The sequence below is a fragment of the Phasianus colchicus genome, chromosome 21 (assembly GCF_987193195.1).
Source record: "Phasianus colchicus chromosome 21, bPhaCol1.hap1.1, whole genome shotgun sequence".
NCBI lineage: Eukaryota > Metazoa > Chordata > Aves > Galliformes > Phasianidae > Phasianus > Phasianus colchicus.
The window spans coordinates 10,264,264-10,283,476 of NC_143456.1; the positions used below are offsets into that span (position 1 = coordinate 10,264,264).

Genomic DNA, 19,213 nt, shown 5'->3' on the forward strand with positions numbered 1-19,213 from the left:
TGTCCAACTGTACATTAAGTCCAGTGTATTTAAAAAAAGAAGTCAATAGAATCTTCTAGCAAAGAATATGTGCATAAAATGGTAGGGATAAAGATGTTAGGAGTGGGGAAGGTTGGGGTGGATGTCCGAGTCACACCTGGGCTCAACTGGCCTTTCTATCTTTTCACTGTGTCACGTAAGTAGCTGCTTTTTGTCCCGCCTGGCGCTCAGGCTTCCCCAGACTCACCCTGAAGATAAGTTAGCGACATCTTCGAGCTGTAGGAGCTGGTCCCGGCATTGACCTGAAGGCAAACGCTGAATTTTTTCCATAAGAATGATGTTACAGGTTGCAATTGGAGAAAACAGTTCCCAGACTGTAGGAGTTAACTAAAGATATTGACACGATTAAAAAAAAAAACAACAAAAAATAGTAAAGGAATGTATATAATACTGCTCTGTGTTTTACAGTAAGATTTGTTGCTCTCAGACTGTGTAAAACAAAATTTATTCATGTTTTCTGCATATTAAAAAAATCTTATTGTACCAATTGGTAAACTATTAAATGCATATAAAACTAGATGTGTTTTCGTTTCCTTGGACGCAGTGTTAAATGATGAACCGATGGTGCTGTTCCAGCGGCTGCTGCTGCGCGTCTGCTTTGCTGCCCCGCTTCAGTCCAGGTGGGGCCGCGGGCGCACAGCGCCGGCCCCAAGGCTGTGCTGTGAGGATGTGTGCTAACTTAGGAAGCTGCTGGCTTTAATGCTGAGCAGGGCTGGGTTCCTGCTCCCGCACGGCAGCGGAGGGGCTCAGCGCGCCGGCCTCCGCAGCTTTCCTTGCCGGTGTTGCTCAGAAAAGCGCTGTGAGGACGGACGGCTGTGAGGACAGACGGCTGAGGCGGCGGCACGGGGCGGCCCTCCTGGTGCGCCGCAGCCGCCGTGCGGTTTTCCCGTCGTGTGGCCCTACTTGGCTCGAGTGCTGTCTATAAATGGGCAGTAACGAAGGGCAGTGAGCGTTCTGTCACTGACAGAAGCACGAGGATGTGCTGACCTCAGTGCGGGGAGAGTGAATGCAGCGCTCCTGCAGCTCCGTTCTGAGCAAGCTGGGAGGGGGCAAGGAGCAGAGATGTGCCAGCCCAGAGGGCACCATGGGGTACATCACCGTGTGTCACTGCCAGGGGTGGGATGGGGAAGAATTCCCTCTCTCCCTTGTCTCCTGATTGGTACAAAAGACGGTCAGGAGGAGAAAAAGGTGATGCATTGCAAGAGAGGGCTGTGCTGCAACCGTGTGCTGCTGCCAGCAGGCAGGCTGTTATCCAGCTCCGGGATGGTAAAGAAACTGATAGCGTTCACATTAGTTTCAAAAGCTTTTAATGGACTAAAAGACACTAGTGAAAGAAGGTTCTTGTAGGAAAGATGCACTGTAGTTGTTTATTGATTGCTTTCCATGGAACTCAGATTTTTCCAATAGGAGCAAGTTCTTGTGCAGGAGCCTCCTCCTGCTTCACCCCTAACGCCTCAGCGCTGCGCCCGCCTGGCCTTGCTCCCCTCCCCAGTACCTGCTGTGCTGTACAGGAGCCCGAGGTACAGAGCACAGTGACAGCACTTGTTTCTCCAGAAGGTCAGTAAAAGAAGTGATGCAAATTAGCACAGGGTACTTAGCTATGACAGACAGAATGAGAGCCCGGGCTCCTCTGTCAGCACAGTGCAGGGTGCGTTAGCAACCACAAGTTGCTCTACAGCTCAATCTGTTGGGAAAAAAAGGACATTCCACTCCGTCGGCATCCCGTGGCCTGCAGAGGTGAACCCTGACCTGCTGCGTGACCGGCGCTGCCGGGAGCCTGCATCGAGAATGACGATGGGACGTGCGTGGTGGAGAGGGGGAAATACAGACACACTCATTTAAAGGCCTCCGCCATTTCAGTAACATCCATTGCCAGCAATGGAAACTCCCCTGGGGACAATCCCAAACCCAGTGTGCAAAGATATTCATTACGAAGGTATTGGCCACAGGTTTCAGTGCCGGGAGAGACGGCTCCCCCACCCCAAAGCCCACAATGTCAGGCTGTGACACCTGCGATGCCAATTCAGATACATTTGGCAGCGGGGTTAACAGCGCTGAGCTCTGAGTTACGGTTACTTCAGATAAGATCAAGTGCCCATTGCTGACTTCTCCCCTCTTCTCCCCTCTGTTAATAGGGCCACTGTTAGCTCCTCACTCAGACCTCAGACGCTGCCATTACCAGTCTCTCCCAGGCACTCGGGTTTCCACTGGAATGGAAGTTTGTGCGCTTTAAACATCAAGACCAAGCCCTCACTCTTTGGGTACAGTATCCTGTTACTCAGCTGCAAGCAGAGCAGAGGTGGAACTGTGAGTATCATATATATATTTATATATATTTATATATATACTTATCTCTGTCTCTTGACAATTAGAACATGAATGTTACAAAAAAAAAAAAAACCCTGACCTGCCAAACTGCCAACCAAAAGTAGAAAAAATGGTTAAAAGGAATCCAATAGCTATATATCCTGATGTAGAAAATGCTGTACATTCCCCACTTACTCACATTACAGGCTTCAGTCATCTCAACAATACAAATATGGCTGCTTCATTTTCCTTAGCACAAATTGGGACATGGACTGGGGAGAAATGAATCTCTTGGCTTGGAATCCACATTTTACAAGAATGCTGAGCAGTGGTTAGGGGCTTTTTTGTACTGGTTTTTAGCAAAGCTGTGTCCTTAGTCAACATAAAAATGACCTGAGAAATGTTATATACCTCAAGACAGTTCATTTGGAATTCATATGTACAGAGTAGAAATAACTGATGACATGTGCACACACACACGTACACACACACAGGCACAACAGCCTCTGGCTGTGCTCACCAAAGATGGGTCTTTCGTATGCTGCTGCATCCTGGCCCCCTGCCCCCTTCACGTGGCAGATACAAGCTCGGTCAGACAGATTACATTTCTCAGATTAGTTCTTTGCATTGTGTATTAATTGTACCAGTGCAATAACATTGTCAAAAAAAAAAAAAAAAAAAAAAGAGGAGCTGCTCCAGGGGAGTCCAAGACCCTGGTTCAGATTCAGAAAAGGGTGGTTTAACTTTTTTAAGCGAGGTACACATTAAGCAGGGCTCTGTGTTAAGGGGATGGCAGCAGAAGGCATGCTTGGCTCAGCTTCTTTATCCTCCCCGGCTCTGTCCTCTGGTTCCAGCTGTTCACCACTTTTTATGCTTTCTTGGAGCTGCTGGCGTCTCTGCACCTCTGCTTTAAGGTTCTCCAAGTCTTTTTGGCTGAGTGGGAAAACCAGGAACGGTAACTAACGTTAGACCAGCTTCAGGAATGGAGTGAAACACAGGGGCAAAGGCAGCCACTGCTGTTTGCTACAGATGGCAGTGCTGCTCATTTCATTTATGGGCAGAGACCTCCCCTGCTCTTCAAATGGAGCTGAACAGAAGAACCCTTTCACTGCCAGGGAGACAGGCTGAGAACAGCTCCAATGGGCACTACCAGCTCTGTGAGCAACCCACGGGCAGAGCTGCACACCATGGTCTTGGCCACTGATGGGCACATCAGTTCTCTGCCCAATTTCCTTAAGATGCATGGAGCAGGTCTGGATTTTAGGTTTGATGATAGCAGATAACTTCAGGGGACCACATCACCTTGAAGCAAGAGGTACCTAACCTCTGGAAACTACATCTTGGGTCAGAATGACTCTCAAGGGAAGCACTGGGTTTATAGTGTCTCAGGAACAAAGACTGCACACAAAGAACGCCTGATTGGGAAAGCTGTGAGTTAGGGCACTCTACCTTAGCGGAATGAAGAGAATTCCATTAATAATGTTGAGCTGCTCCAGGACACTGGTCATACTGGGAGCTGTGAACTACAGCATGAGATAGAAAAAAAAGGTTAAAAGTCAAAATTCAGACAGAACAACACAGAGCTCCTGAGCATATCTTGACCAAGCAACAACCTTCCTTCCCCCTCTAGAAGAGGCAGTACGTACAGACAACTCACATGGCAGCCTCATAGTTGTGAAGTGGCACAGCACTTATTTTTGTACCTCTTCACAGCCCCAAGTTAAAAAGAGGCAATTATAGATTTCTAGCACTTAGGGTAACAACTTCTACAAATTTAGAGCTCCTTGCTCCGTTACAGCAAGTAGCATTAGGGATTTATTTACTCGCACACGAACAGAGGAACAAGCTCACAGTGCGGGCGGTCAGTCCATCACAAGGACAGTCTCAGATACATTGGTTTCATAACAGTGCCTCTCATGTCTCTCTGCACATACATTATCCTTGCTCCAGGCAAAGAATAATTCCCTTACCGTGGTTTTGGGACAAAAGTCTGTGCAGCACTTTGTGGTTACAGAGCACCTGTGCCTATGTGCACAACCACAAACAGCCGTGGGACAAAGCTGCAGTTAAATACTCTGATGAGGGTAGAAATTAATTTCTAGGATAGACTGTCTCTCAGTAGCACCGCTACTTCACGGGCTGTCGTTCTGCATCAACTGTGAAATCAAACAACTCCACTTTCCTGCTTTTTCCCTCCCTCCAAGCATCATAACAAGGCATCCATTCCTGTTTAAAGGGTTTGAGCTGCCCATCCAAATACCGTCTCTTAGACATGACCATTTACCCAATTCAAGGTACTTAAGCTCAAATCATTCTGCCATGAACTCCTCACTTATCCACCCTGTTCCACATAGTGAGAAGAAAACCCAACCACCTCCACAGGGAATCATCCTGCTTTGCCTTTCTACTGGGAGTCACTCTGCAGCAGGAAGCCACACTCTCAGCCCTGCAGTGCTCCAGCAGCCACTCGTGTACAGCACAGCAGGGAGAGCACTCGCCCCAAAAGTCACTGCAGCTCCCCTAGGAGACACCACACAAGCTGGTGGGACCTGCCAGGTGCACGTGCAGATAAGGGCTGTCAGTTCCTGATGCGTGGAAGTCAAGGCAAGGCAAGGCAGCCCCCCTGGCTCTGCTCTGCTGCCCAGCCTCCCCTCACCACAATGTCCTTAGAAGGAGAACAATGCACCTGGGGAAAGACGTCAGCCTTTTTCTTTTCTTCCCTCAAATAGGATGAGGAAACCGAAGTATTTTTTAATTGAGCAACCTGCCTGCAGCCTGTGAGTCAGAGCAGTGGCACTTTTGGGTGTAGGTGCTCCAGGCTCCCACGCTACAGCGCCCAGTGTGGGCTGTCGGATTCCCCTGGGTGCCCCTTGCAAAGCAGTCAGCTTTGCTCATTTGCCTGAGCTCAGAAGAGCTGTACACAGAAACAGAGTAAGCAAATACTTAGTCCTGACAGCACTTCATTGTGTCTGACCCTCTGCCTTTCCAGGGACCTCCTACTCTAAGTGTCCGAACTGGCACAGCTGTTCCTGCTCTGCACAGGCAGAAGTCTGCATTCTTATGCTCACATGTCCTTCAGTAACAGCAGAATACCAATATGCCTCCACAGCAAGTGTTCTCAATTGCTCTCACATGAGGTTACCTTGAGTGGCATGATGTTAGCGTTGGAGCCGTTCTTGTAGATCTCATTCATTGTGCGTTGAAGAGCAACAGCTTGCTGAGTCAGGTATTTCAAGTACTCAGAGCTCTCTTTGGTCTTTTCATGGTGTTCTCCAAGCTAATCAGAAAAAGAAAAAAAAAAGAAAAAAGATTGCATTACAAATCAGAACAGGACTCAAACTAGGATGCACTCCTCCTATCTTTGCCAGCTCAGCATCCCTACAGAAAACTATCAGAACTACACCCATTTAAAAACAAAACTAAAAATCATTTGTGTAGGAACCTTGTTGTCAAAATTACACCTTTCCATCAAGTAGAAGCATGTCTGCAGGGCGAGAGGCATCCCCTCCACCAGGCTGTGCTTTCAGCACCAGCACTGAATCACAGCGTGCAGCTGCAGACGTGTTCAGACAGACCCAGGCTGATGCAGAAGTTTCACTGTGCATCAGCGAAGGCTCCAAGCAGGAGAGGCAACTGCCCACAGAACAGCTCAACGACCAAACTAGTTTGGGGCTGGCATTAAAAGACAGCTGATGCACAGTGGGAAGAATCAGCCATCTCTTGCCATACCCTGCCAGAACACGGGGCTCAGCCACTACCAGAAGTTCTGTCCAACGACGGGTACAGCAAGAACAAACTTGCAGCAGTCGGATCATAGACTTTCAGCATCACCACCAGCAAGCTATTGCACAGGACAGCAATTCTGCCCCATCCTTCAAAAGAAGGCTCCTTGGCACCCGCCAGAGCTGTTCATGAGAAAGGCCTCCCTGAGTTCAGGTTGTGGCGTTGGTTCGCAGTCAGTCCTTGCTTCTAGCAGGAAAACACCACACGAGCAGCACGCAGGCTCCTCACCTGGTTTTTGTAGATGGTGTAGCCTTCCTTCTCATGCTGCAGTGCTGACCGGAATTCTGCTTTGCTCTCATACACTCGAGCTACCAAGTGGTGGCTGAGGGAAAGAAAAAGGTTTAAAGGTATCTCAATGATGAAGCAGCATTTCTGTGCTACGCAGAGCACAACCAGCAACACAAAGGTTAGGCTACAAGTCTTAACAGCAGTGTCAAAGGTGGCAAATACAGGACTACATATAGCACCCTGGTGTGTTTACTTCTCCCCACCCAGCTGCAGATTAACATACTGCACTGATGTAGGCTGGATTGCTGAAATGCTGAGGAGGAACCTGACAAAGAAGAGACTGAGCTTGGGACTTTTTCCTGCTGCAACCAGGAAAGCTGAAGGTCACAGTGGTGCACTGTACATAGGCAAGGATGTGTTGGCCCAGACTTGTTAAGTGGAAAAAGAAGAGGCAGTTATAAGCTTTTCTCCTCTAAAAAAAGACCCTTTTGTTTCTTGAAAGCAGATGTGTGAATAACTCGGTCAGTCAAACCAAAAAACAAAGTTTTCCAGCACAGAAACAACCAGCAAACAGTGGCAAAGCTGGGATCCAAGTTTTTGTTTTCCAGCTGGGAGGGTTAACTTGGCTTGAACTTTGCTTCCTTAATGTTTATGGAAGAAAAAAGACTTCTATTTTTGGCAGTGATACTCCCTGGGAAATGAAGGGTCTCAACGAGCATCCCAGTGCTACTGAGAGAAGGAAGGATTATTTCTGCAGAATACACATCCATCAACTGCTAGAAAATAAATCAGACTCTTGCGGGCACTTAATAAGATTTATTTTCACTCTGATGAAGAACAGATGGGATGCAAGGTGTTAGTAGTAATGAGGAATGGACCACTATTTGGTTGTTTGTGAGCCAGGTCTGTATTCAAGGACAGAGCATACAGCACTGCCTTGGAAACAGAAAGCTGCTCAGTGTTTTAGTGAAATAAAAGGTTTTAATAGTGAAGGACAGAAGCAAATTATGTTTCCTCAAAGGTAGCTCCCCGAGGGCCAAAGCAATTACATACAAGTGTTTATATATCATGCTCGTCTCCCAGTATAATTACATGAACACTGCTCTCCAACACTCCCTTGCCACATGCTTGAGAATCTGGGAGGGTCAGGCTCATCCTGACATATTTTTGAATCATTAAGCAGATCCCCCAATTAATCTTAAGAACAAGGGATCTCTGTTCCAGACCGACCTGGATGCTGCAGCACGGCCACGACTGCAGGCAGCCCCGCGCTCCCAGTGGGGCTGGCAGCTGGCACTAGAAAGAGCCTCTGGTTTAAGAGCACACAGCTGGACACAGGTCAGAGCACTCCCACCCAATGTACACTGAGCACTCACTCACAGGATGGGGACTCAGCCCAGCGCTCCACCCTGCCTCACCTGAGTGCAACTTTCAAAGACTTGGAGCCGTGATACTTGGAGCTGATGGCCAGTGCGTTCTCCAGGAAGCGGAGGGACAGGTCGTACTCCATAACGCCGTGGAGCACCAAGCCGATGTTGTTCTGCACAGATCCACCACAGAGGTAGTCAAATAGGCATTCAGAAACATCAATTCCAAGTACACATTTACTGCTTCCCAGTTCCCATCCAGGTGCTTAGCTGCTTGAAAAGGCTCTTATGGCCAGAAGTCCTCAGTGGATCTTGCTCTAGCACATAACATACGACATTTTCTTCCTTGGGAGCTCAGCCCAAACAAGCCAGACAGAAGGAAAATAAAGAATCTCCTTTCTTAGACCATTCAAAAGCTGCCTGGACACAGTCCTGGGCAACCTGCCTGAGCAGGGAGAGGTTAGACCAGACGGACCCCAGAGGCCCCTTCAAACCTCAACCACTCTGATTCCATGAACCCTCTCCATTTTACCTTCCCAAGCCAAACAATCATACTTCTTTCCCCTTCCTCTAATGGTACTAATGGGTAGTAACTAATGGGTAGTTTTATAATGGTAAAAAAAAAAAAAAAAAAAAGCAACGTCTCAACACACAGTTTAAACAGCCAGCAGTATGCATGGTTTTAAGTCCAAGAAGTCTTAGAGATTAGATTCTCAAAGATATTGATTACTTACATCCAAGAGTGCCATTTCTGGGTGATCCTCCCCAAATACCAATAGCATGAGGTAGCGTGCACGGTACAATAAGTTTAATGCTGTAGAGAGTTGGCTGTTTGCAAAGCAGTACAAAGCAAGGTGCATCTATAATAGAAGACAAAATCCAGCATTCATGTTTTAACACTCTGTAAATCAAAGTGATCTCTCCTTTCTGCTCCTTTCCCCAGCTGGTCACACCACTGCAGTACCCACATAAAATACAGCACAGAGGAAGAAATTGCCAGTTGAAATGTTTCACTTCAATATCTCTTATGAACCTCAAGATGTATTTCAAAATTGACGTATATTTATAAGATGCTGTGATTGTGCTCTTTGGGAAGGCTCTTGAATTTCTTGTTTTGGCACAAGCCCAAGGTAAAAGCCAGAAGAATTAATGAATGTATGTAAATGCTCAGCAGACAAAACCCCTAAAGTCTCAGTGGGGACAAATACTGACCATGTGCAACGCTTATAATGCAAACACTTTCATATGGAGCTTACAAAATCGTAAGCATGAAGCTTGTGATGAAAATGGAGGATTCTGGGAGGAGAACTGCAACTGTTCTCCAGATTCAGGTGTGAATTAAGGCTCTCAGACTCCAGGTGCACACATGGTGTGCTGCTTCTCTCCCCATACCCTATACTTACATATTCTTGAATGGTGTTGGGATGTTCGATACCCAGGACCCTCTCACTCATTAGCACCGCTTTCTGCTGATTACTTAAGGCCTAAACAGAACAGAAGGCCCAGAGCAAGTCACACAGATGTTGTGCACTTGAGCAAGTAAGCACAAGACACAAGTAAGAGGACAAATGGGCCCTGCCTGAGCCCTCTGCTTACCTCTGAATAATCTCCCATAATATAATTGAGACGAGCTAGCAGCCTCAGGCAGGCACAGATTTCTACATGCATAGCACCATACACATTGTTGAACAAGTTTAAGGCTTCATTGATGAGCTCACAGCCCTCCTTCAAGAAACCTGAAAAAATATATATATATTCATGTATGTTCCCATATTAAATAACCTTTAGTAGAATGGGAGAAGTGATGCACGTGAAGCAAGATCTACATGAACTGGCACAAACAGTGGTGGGATGTGCAGCTTTAGGTCACTGCCCTAAGCAAGGACTAAAACTAAAACTGTCCTGCATCCTTCCTTGCTCACAGCTGGTGACTCCATGGCAGATGTGTGCTTCAGGTGGCCTCCGAGATCGCAACTCCTAAGAGACCACGATCCTCAACTACCAGAAGGCAGGTGGAGGATGTGCCATGTCACACACACCCTGCTCTCCCTTCCATCAGCAGCAGCCTCAAGAGGCAGAGGCATGCTGGAACTGTACCTTGCTGAACCTTTGCTTGCCCGCTCTGGAAGAAGTGGAAAGCATCTGAGGCTTTAGGGTTTACATGCTTCACTACAGGGAAGATGTTGAGAATGTCTTCCTCGGTGAAGGTGGGCTTGTGCCTGTTGTCAAAGTTGTACTCCTTCAGCAGTATCTAGAGGAACCAAAAAAAAGACAGGAGGTCATGGCCACCACTTTCAGAGGTGCTTGGCAAGGAGAGAGAGAAAAAGGAGCCTGGAATTCTGCACATGGAATCATAGTCACAGCTAACTGCTCATGTATCACTACTTGGAGACAGCATTTTGAAGGGTCCCATGAAGGTGTGCCCCACCACAAGCATGTGCTGGGAGCTCTGCATGCAAAGGCACAGCTGTGCTGGCACTAGATGTCAGAGCAAGTGACAGGAATTCAGACTGGGCAGGAGATGCACGATCAATTAACCCTAAAAGGAACTGGATTTTAAAGATCTTCTCATGGGATTAGACCCTGTATTCCAGGATTAATGCCTCAAAGACCTCTCAGGGCCTGCACTGTGTGCCTGCAAGGCTAACCCTGCCAAGCAGTTTGCACTGCACGCTTCTCCGTACCGAAGATGATGGGAGGAGGGAAGATATTGATCTTACTTGGACTCCAGTTTTGAGGGAGATTTCACGAAGAAGGGTGATTTTCTGTAGGTTATACATTTCGGCTGCTTGGTCAGCATTCTCACTGCAAAAAGCACACAAAGGCTTGAGCTCCCAGAGAAGTTTCTGCTCAGGAACATCCCTACTCTGCAGTGTACCATGCATGGCTCCCTCTCAGCTAAGACAGAAACCAGCAGCAATACCTTGGGTGCTAATGGTGCTTACAGAGCTGCACAGCAGTACTGAAATTCGGTATGCTCTTCACATCTCCCTGTAGGGTCTGAATAAGTTTGAGTACCTTCAGCTCCTGGCACGCAGTAAGCTGTCCCTGACATGGAAGGAGCGATCACTGGCTTCAGCAGCTCATCATCATTTCTCTTGGGCCCTGTTTGCTCCCACTTTCAGTTCAACATTCAATGTCTGCATGTTCCAGCACCATCCCTGGCCATCCCTGTTTCAGATGTTTTAGGAACAGCTGCCTTCAGCCTAAATCATCTTTCTTATTGGCAAGTGTTTTTTGCCTACACTCTTCACACTCTGCTCATGTCCACAGCACTAGGGAGAGCTTTCCCCTTCTTCCCTTTGCCTCACAGGCTTCATCTCAGTGCAGATTGCAGCTACTTCCCTCTGCTGCTCCTTGCCTGATTTCTTTCCATTATATGCCCACAAGATTTCCTCAAGAATACAAACTTTCATGCAAACAGAAATCAAAAAAGGAAGGTCATATTAGGTAACAATAAGAGCTACAGACATTTGTAAGAGTTCAGGCACAAGTAAGGGTAATTTTATTTGCTTACCATTCAAGACTAAAATCAAAGTAGCTCTTTGCTTCTGAACAAATATTCTTCCACAGCTCCTGAGGGGTCATGCTGGCCCAAGCTGTGTTATCAGCATTTCCAAGATTCCTGTTTTTCCTTTTCTTATTTTTTTTCTTGGAGACCAGCTCATCAGCTGGAAGATGGGCAATGGGGTTTGGAAAGGAGCTTAGAAAGCAATTGAGGAAGTGGCTGATGGCTGCTGATAAACCCGACAGCTCCACACCCTACAGTGAGACACAGAAGTCAGTTGTGGAACACATCTGCCATCACACAGCATTACTCTGATCCAACACTTGCACAAACCCAATCCTCCTAGAAATAGGAATATCTCCCAAGTGAAGGAGAGAAGAAAGGAAGAGGCAAATATTTGCAACTAGCACAGACAGAATTACGTAGATAATAAATAAAGGTACAACACACATGCAAATATACAGTCCTACTTTGGGTTGCCACTTGGGACACAGAAACTAGAGACTGTAAAGCAGATCTGACATTGGAATAAAACCAGGTGCACTGCCATGCTACATATGTACAGGATGCTCATCAGTGCTCATTCAATTCAGAAAAGCTCCTTATGAGGGTAAAAGCAACAAAAGAAAAGGCATTACAAGGAAAACCAGCTGTGATTTGTAAAAGCCTTCAGCGTAAGGAATGAGGATCGGGGAAAGAGAAGCATGAACATTTCTTCTCTGGGAAAACCAATCTTCAAGTGGGGACTTGTTTTCCCTTGCACACAGGCCTACACCTATTTTAGCTCTAATGAGACTGTAGCCCTGTTGCTAGGCAACACCCACGAACACTCTAATGAGAGAGGAAACTAAACAGCGCTCTATTTGCAAAAAAAAAATCATTAGAGAGGACACACGAGGCGAGAGGTTAGGCTGCAGGTCATACCTGGAGGTACGTCTTGAAGATGTGTTTCGCTGATCGAGTGATCAGTTCACTGATGCCAATTTTCTACCCCGAGGAATAAAAAGCGAAGACTAAGAGTCAGTCAATAACAACAATGAAAAACACACTTTCCTTTTGAAGTGGGCTTTTATCAAGATGCACAGAAGGCACCTAATTCTGCCCTTACCCTACAGCACAGAACTATTTGGCATTTGACAACGCTCCTGGGGATGGGGAAAGGCCCCCCCAGATCACCACCAGCCCCCCGGTACCGCAGAGCTCACCCTGCAGCCCCACGCAGCCGTGCTCACAACACCACCTTCCAGTCAGACCCAAAGCCTTGCCAGGTATTAGAGGCTTAAAAATGAACAGCTTAAAATCCAGCTGCGTGCTGCCTGCTATTACACCAGGGAATCCTTCAACAACTTTTCTATCCTAAAGGATACTCAAACAGCCTAACACAGCGAGAGCCATTAAGGAAATGGGAGTATAACTCCCCCATCAAACACCTACAGGTCCTTCTCCTTCCTTCTCTATTTTTGAAGCTGGTTTGTTTTCACAGAGAAACCAATTAGCCAAGCTGCAATCTGTACAGGACATGTTAGGCCAGAGGCAGCTGGAGCTGACAGTCTGAAGTTAAGGCTAATGCTTACAAAGATGTGATCCAGCTGAGCATGGCCGGGGGTCTTGGTGATGAAGTGGATCACTTTGCCTAGATATCGCATGTTGATGCCCCTCTGGTGCATGGCTTCTGCTAAGGTAGCCCCATCCATGGGGAGCACCGTGTGATCCAGGCAGTCCTTGACCTGCAGGGTACATGCAAATGTTGGTTATGAAGGACAGACATGAAGGCCACAGCCCGGGGTTCCCCTGCACAGGTACAGGACAGGGCAGGGACAGCTTTCAGCCCATGGGAGAACTGCTGTTTGTGTACAGCTTCATTGGTCTTTTCACTGGAAATGTTTTTAATCGCTGACTGTAAGGCACTTTGCTGATAATGGGAAATGGCACTTGCATTTCAAGATGTGTTGCAGTGCTGATAAAGAGTCATTAATCTGCATCACAGAGTAACACAGTTACATTCCAACACACAGAGCAGAGAGGACAGTGCCTGTGCAGCATGTCACACTGCATACTAGTGTATCACAACCCTTGCAAAACAGCAGTCACCATCATGTCCTTTTCTGATTCACTTCCCCTCTTTTTTTATTTTCAGACTGAATAGCTAGCCTTAAAAGCTTATGCTGACTAAGGAACCAGGGAATTTATAAGGAGGTACAGTTCAAAAGAAGTTTTCCAGTAATGAAAAACCAACAGCCCCAAGACCTCTCAGAGTGGAGATCAGCAGTCCCAGCTTCCCAGTTACAATGACAGCTGCAACACCGCAGTCACTTTAGAGAGAACAGCTGGTATTTCTTATCAGGCCAGGCACATGGGTAGGCACCCAAAATGCCTAAGACCTGCAGAAGGAGTTTTTAGATATGAGCAAGAACAACTTCCCAGTGCACTCCAAGTTATTAGCCACCGAGTCACAATCAAGGTCAGATAACACAAAAGCAGTGTGTGATGCCCAGGACTAGGGAGGATTACTTCTGTGGTCCTTACTGTCTCCAATTCTCAGCAATAATGTTGATGGCTAGTGCCAAAAATTCTTTGTTGGAGTGAGTGGGAAAACTGTTCTGTAAGACAGGAAATGGAAAACTCCTCTTGTGCTTGCACCAGAGATGCTGGCACTGTTTACCACAATGCACCCCTGGTGCCAGAACTTGGCTACCAGCAGCAGAGCACAGCATCTGCCTGGGAGGTGAAGTCAGCATACCATTATTGCAGTGCTTGCTCAGGGTGGCCAAGCTAAAAGTAAGCTTCCAAGAGAATACTGCTGGCCCTTAGCTGCTTACCAAACCTGGGATCTGGCACGAGAGCAAGAATGCAGCAGCATCCTTCAGTAACTGCTTCTGATCCTGCACCTCCTCTTTGCTAGACTCGGGAAAACGAACACCTATCAGGGCAAGAGGAAAACATCAAACATCAACTTAAAAGGAAAACTAACTCATGTACAGAAAACGTGTGGTAACAGCAGGTAAAAAGCTGAAGTGGATCTGCCTCCCTTAAATTACAAATGCTTCTTCAAAGCTTATCTAATCTGCAACATTTTGATGGGAAGAGTATTACCTCCTTCTCTCAGATACTGGTTGCGCTGTCCGTGCCCACTCATTCCCTTTTAACATAACTTCTGATGGCTCAAATCTCATCCTACCTATTAGCGAGTGCTGAGCACACTGCCAGCGCAAAAGAGTCCAGGCTAGGCTGGAGCACCACGTACAGCAGTTGGGCCAACAAACACTTCAAGTGCTGGAAGCTCAGAGCCTTTGCTTTGGCACATGAAAATTAAAACAAAGTTAAGTTCAAGCTGAAAAGTCAGTGCCAAAGCACTAGTTTTCACCAGACTCCAAAACATGTGCTCCTTCTGACACATTTATTCCAAACTAAACTCAACTATGTGGCCATTCCCCTGCAATCTGCACACACACAGCCTCTGCATTTGCCCCACTTAACATTTCGGAAGCCTTACTGAATTTCCAAATAAAGTGTGTTGATTCCAGACACTAAAAGCTACATCGGATGCCTGTGATCAGTGCATGTATTTCAAAGGGCACCATGACCTACTGACCGCAGTGTTACTAAAATAAACCCTGCCCTTCGCTGACGATCCAACATCATTCATTCCACTACAACTGTGTGGGTTTTTTTTGTGTGTGAACAAAAAAAATAGGATCAAATGTAACCTGTCCCCCCCCACATCCACCTCTTTTCACGTGGTCCAGCAGCTGGGGTGCTGGAGAGTCTCAAGATTTTTGGCAGCACTCTCAAAACCTCCCCGAGTGCAGCAGTGGGAGACAGCTCACTGCCTGCATTTGGTAGTTTGAGCACTGCGATTTTAGCTCTCTCTTTTCTGTGTCTTTGAGCTGCACGGGGAACTCTGCACCAAAAGCCAGTGGTATCAGTTAAGGCTTTGGAACATAATTTTGTCTGTAGCTGGCTGCATACAGCAATCCTCTGAAAACGGACCGGCACGAGCTCTTTATGCACATACCTGGTGAGAAAATATCTGGGTTAAACCGAATGTCAAATGATGTGTCACTAATGGAGCCCACAGCCTTGCAAGCATTTCGAATCACTTCTCTGCTTTTGGGATCGACTGGAGAAGGAAGAAAAAGGGAACAAATGAATGTGGATTTCAGAAAAGGACAACCTGGCTATTAAAGAGAAAAGTTTTGTTATTAAAAGCAATAATGATGGCACATTTTGCAGAAATCCATTATAAATGCAATCAATTGTAAGATATAAGGAAGGGAGAATAGCTGCAAAAATGCAAAATCAGATACTTTGGGATTTCTGAAGGTGTTTGAGCACTGCACGCTTCCCAGCCCTGGCTGCTGGCTCTGCAGAGCAGCTTGCTGGTGAGGCTCTCATTCCTGCATCAGAGCTGGTAGGCTCGTGCTTCAGAGACACTAACAACCTACCCCCAGGCAGTCAGGGTGATTGATGAACTGGTGTGTGAATGGCTCTATGCAAAGAGCTAAAACATTATCAATAGCAGAAGCCAGTACTTGTCCTGTTTAACAACAAATGATCACCCTAAGTGCCTCTGGTTTGGCATAGCTCCCATCAGAGGCACAGCCACCAGCAGGGCAGCAGGCCTGGGCTGCTTCTGATGCAGAGGATTAAATACCTGTTCCATCATCAGATGCAATGGTCTCAGCCAGCTCTTTAACCTGATCAAGTCCAGTCACGTTGTCATCTGTTTTACCATCATCTGACTCAGACTTCTCGCTTTCTGCTGTACCATTCTCCGGAGAGGTGCCATTTTCCAGTGCAGCTGAGCTCTCCTGTTTGTTGGCTTTCTGTTGCATCAGCTGCAATGCAGCCAGCTTCATGAATAAGAGATACCTACAGAGAAGTAAGAGAGGAATTCAGTACAGCAGGAGAATCTAAGAGGATCACCATTCTGCTATGAGGGGAAAAGCTCAGAGCTGGGGTAACAGATCACCCAGTTTCCCTCTGCAAAGGCAAAACTGACCCTCTATCAGTGAACTTTCTGAAATTAGAGAGTGCACATTATTCTAATATCTTCCATTAGCATGTCAGAAGAGACAAAGAAGTGGGTTTTCATTACATATCATGATGGAAAACTCATCTCCTTGCAGTAGTTACAAGTAGCTTTCCACACGCAACACAAGCAAACAGCTCAGGAAGACTCTTACTGCCAAATCCACAGAACTGACAAACAAAATCCAGCAGCAATTTTACTATGAAACCTGAGCACAGGGAGCTTTGCAAGCCATGCAGTGGCAGCCTCCAGCCAGGTCCTGCAGGCTGCTGGTCTGGAACCTCTCCCAGGCAGAAGTGAAGGTGCCTGTGGGCACAGGGCAGGATGGGGCAGGGTGCTGACTGCAGAACTGGTTGCTCAGCTGGCAGAGCTCCCCTGGCAGCAGCTGAGGGCTCACCTTCCTGGCAAGTGGAGCACAGACTCTGACTGTCTGTGGTAGCAGAGCACCCTGCAGCCCCCGACATGGGAAGCAGGAGCATTACCCCATGCAGCTGCACCACGTAACTGCCTGCTCCCAGAGCTCCCAGTCCCTCTCCTGCATTGTATGAGCCCAACACCAACACACTCCACCACAGAACTCCCTACAGCAGTTCCCACAGGTCATTTTTTTCAGCCATTAGTAAAAAAAGTAGCGTTTGAGATGTCTGGAGAGCCTAAAAAACTAAGCATAAATCCTTTCCATTCCCTAGATATCAGGTGACCAGAGCATCTGCAGAGAAAGGACATGAAACATCAAAACAAATCTGGATACTAAAGAGCAAACCACTTCTTCCCCAGTTCCCTACAGCCCTGTCAGAATCTCTACTGTTCCATCTCTCACTAGGTAAGCCTCTGTAATTGCACCTGCAGGGCTCTCAGCTGGGGCAATCAGCTGCCTGCTCCCAGGAGCTCTGACTTTGACCATTACCAGTTGCAAGCAGAAGACGTGGGAAGCTCAGCTCACCTGTGCTCTACAAAGGCATCAACAAGCTCTTGCCGGAGACAGCAAAGCTTGTGTCTGTGTTGCTTAGGGAACCCCATTTTCTTACACTCCTCTGGCATTTCCTCCCCTTCAACAGGTAGGAAGTTTAGATCTGGAGGGAAAGTGCGGAGCAGGTCCAGAATGTAGTGACGCCCATCGTTTCCAATAATGCCTTTGCACTCCACTGAGGAGCACAGCTCCACCTCCTCATTCTTGTCATTCAGGACTTTGTGCTTCTGGATCTTAAGCGGTCTGCTGGTCTTCTCTAGCAGCTCCAGGTACTTAGAATGTGAGACAACTGTCTTGCCAAAGTCTATTGACCCATAGATGACACTCTGTTCCTGTTCCCTTTCCAAGATCCCAGGAATAATAGACTGAGCTGTCACTCTGTAACCTCTGTAATCCACCACTACAGTCCCCAGAGTGTACAGCCCTTCTACATCCACAGCATTATAGGTCCGCACACCATTGAGATCATTGGTAGGTGCTACATAAGCAGCAACATCCCCACCAAAGTCCTTGTAGTGGTCACGGACGTCGAAGCCCAGACTGAAGAATATATTGTTCCAGATGAACATCTGCATCTTGGTCTCTTCACTGGGGTTGATGGCCATGACATTGCCATCAATGACAGCCATGGCACCTCTTGTTGCTGCTGCAGTGAAGTCACTGTGAACCTGGAGGCCGCCAGAAAGAAAGTCAGGTAAGAAATGGATAACATCCTCCCCACACCTCACTCTCAAAGCTCTCTGCAAATTTCTCCTTTGCTCCTCACCTCCTCATGGCCCTCCAGCAGGCAGGCAGGTCAGCTGACTTTTGCTCTTGTGAGCCTGGCCAGTGGCTTGGATACAAGCTCCAGGAGCCAGAGCACTAGGGATCACCACGGCTCAGTCTCATGAGCTCTCTGCGGAGGAGGGTTTAGTTTTAATCATGTCCACCCCTACCCCTGCTCCTGCTCCTCCTACCCACTTGAAGGAGGACTGGATCAAACACAACAGCAGAGGATTAAGAGGAGACCATCTCATGGTCAGCTGGGAGATACAGGGTCAAGGACTACAATTCTTCCCTGCAAAGCTGGGAGCAGAAGGCAGATATTGGTCAAGCACTGGAACAGATTGCCCAAGGAGGTCGCGATTAGGGTGGAGTCCCCATCGCTAGAGGTACTCAAGAGATATGTGGACATGGCACTAAAGGACATGGTTTAGTGATGGGATTTGGTAACTGAGATTGATGGCTGGATGTGATGTTCTTGAAGGCCTTTTCCAACATAGATGATTATATGATTATATGATTATATGATATGTGAGAGAGAACAAGACCCCTTAGCTCACAAACAGGGACTCCCATCTTGCAGTTTCTAAAGGGCAGCCCAGATGAAATGTCTAGGTGTGACATGGGCAGCAGCGAAGGGGCTGTGTAATGGAAGTTGCCTGCAGATCCCAAAGTTACCTTGAAAATGGCTCGTTCTCTCAGCAGCCTCTCAGGCAGGTTCTTGCGTGGCAGCTCTCGCGTGGTCTGCAGCTCTTCATTCCAGTCTCTGGTCTGAAAGAGTGAAAGCCTTGTGGGAAGCAATATGTGCTGTAGGTGGGTGCTGGCAAGCCAACATTTCTCATTTACAAGGGAAAGGAGAAGGAAAGAACTCAGGCTGCCATGATGTTCAGAGGAAAAGAATTAGCATCAGGATCACTCCTCATGAGTTGATCTCATTCCACATCCACATGGGATAGATCCTGTTAGTCCACGTTACTCAACATAGTTTATATGAAATGCCAGATTGCTAACACCAGAATAACCCAGTGCAGACCTGGCTAGCCAGCACACTGCAACACGGTCACCCCACAGACACTGCCTACATGCAGCCATGACAGTCCAGCACAATGCACATCCTGGCACATTTTATGCTATGAGGCTGCAACTGACACCCTTAGAAAAGTTTGCCGAGAGATATGAGAGCTTTTCCAGGCTTGACCAGAACAGAGGAACAGTCT

The 19,213-nt window shown here is 47.3% G+C and overlaps 1 protein-coding gene across 3 annotated transcripts in view; it reads right to left on the reverse strand.

Annotated features, from left to right (window-relative positions):
• Positions 1 to 561: 561 nt before the first annotated feature.
• Positions 562 to 19,213, reverse strand: part of CLUH (CLUH binding protein of NUMT mRNA) — a 33,607-nt gene continuing 14,955 nt past the window's right edge. For all 3 annotated transcript variants that reach the window (XM_031591408.2, XM_031591407.2, XM_031591409.2), the window contains exons 9-26: positions 18,675 to 18,767; positions 17,208 to 17,902; positions 15,887 to 16,104; positions 15,248 to 15,352; positions 14,052 to 14,152; positions 12,807 to 12,959; positions 12,157 to 12,219; positions 11,242 to 11,486; positions 10,445 to 10,529; positions 9,822 to 9,975; positions 9,321 to 9,460; positions 9,128 to 9,208; positions 8,459 to 8,584; positions 7,776 to 7,897; positions 6,358 to 6,451; positions 5,489 to 5,623; positions 3,796 to 3,869; positions 562 to 3,279 (exon numbers count right to left, since the gene is read on the reverse strand). In XM_031591408.2, coding sequence (XP_031447268.1) covers positions 3,111 to 3,279; positions 3,796 to 3,869; positions 5,489 to 5,623; positions 6,358 to 6,451; positions 7,776 to 7,897; positions 8,459 to 8,584; positions 9,128 to 9,208; positions 9,321 to 9,460; positions 9,822 to 9,975; positions 10,445 to 10,529; positions 11,242 to 11,486; positions 12,157 to 12,219; positions 12,807 to 12,959; positions 14,052 to 14,152; positions 15,248 to 15,352; positions 15,887 to 16,104; positions 17,208 to 17,902; positions 18,675 to 18,767 — 2,853 coding nt within the window. In that variant the 3' untranslated portion in view covers positions 562 to 3,110. The remainder of the gene's footprint in view (positions 3,280 to 3,795; positions 3,870 to 5,488; positions 5,624 to 6,357; positions 6,452 to 7,775; positions 7,898 to 8,458; positions 8,585 to 9,127; positions 9,209 to 9,320; positions 9,461 to 9,821; positions 9,976 to 10,444; positions 10,530 to 11,241; positions 11,487 to 12,156; positions 12,220 to 12,806; positions 12,960 to 14,051; positions 14,153 to 15,247; positions 15,353 to 15,886; positions 16,105 to 17,207; positions 17,903 to 18,674; positions 18,768 to 19,213) is intronic.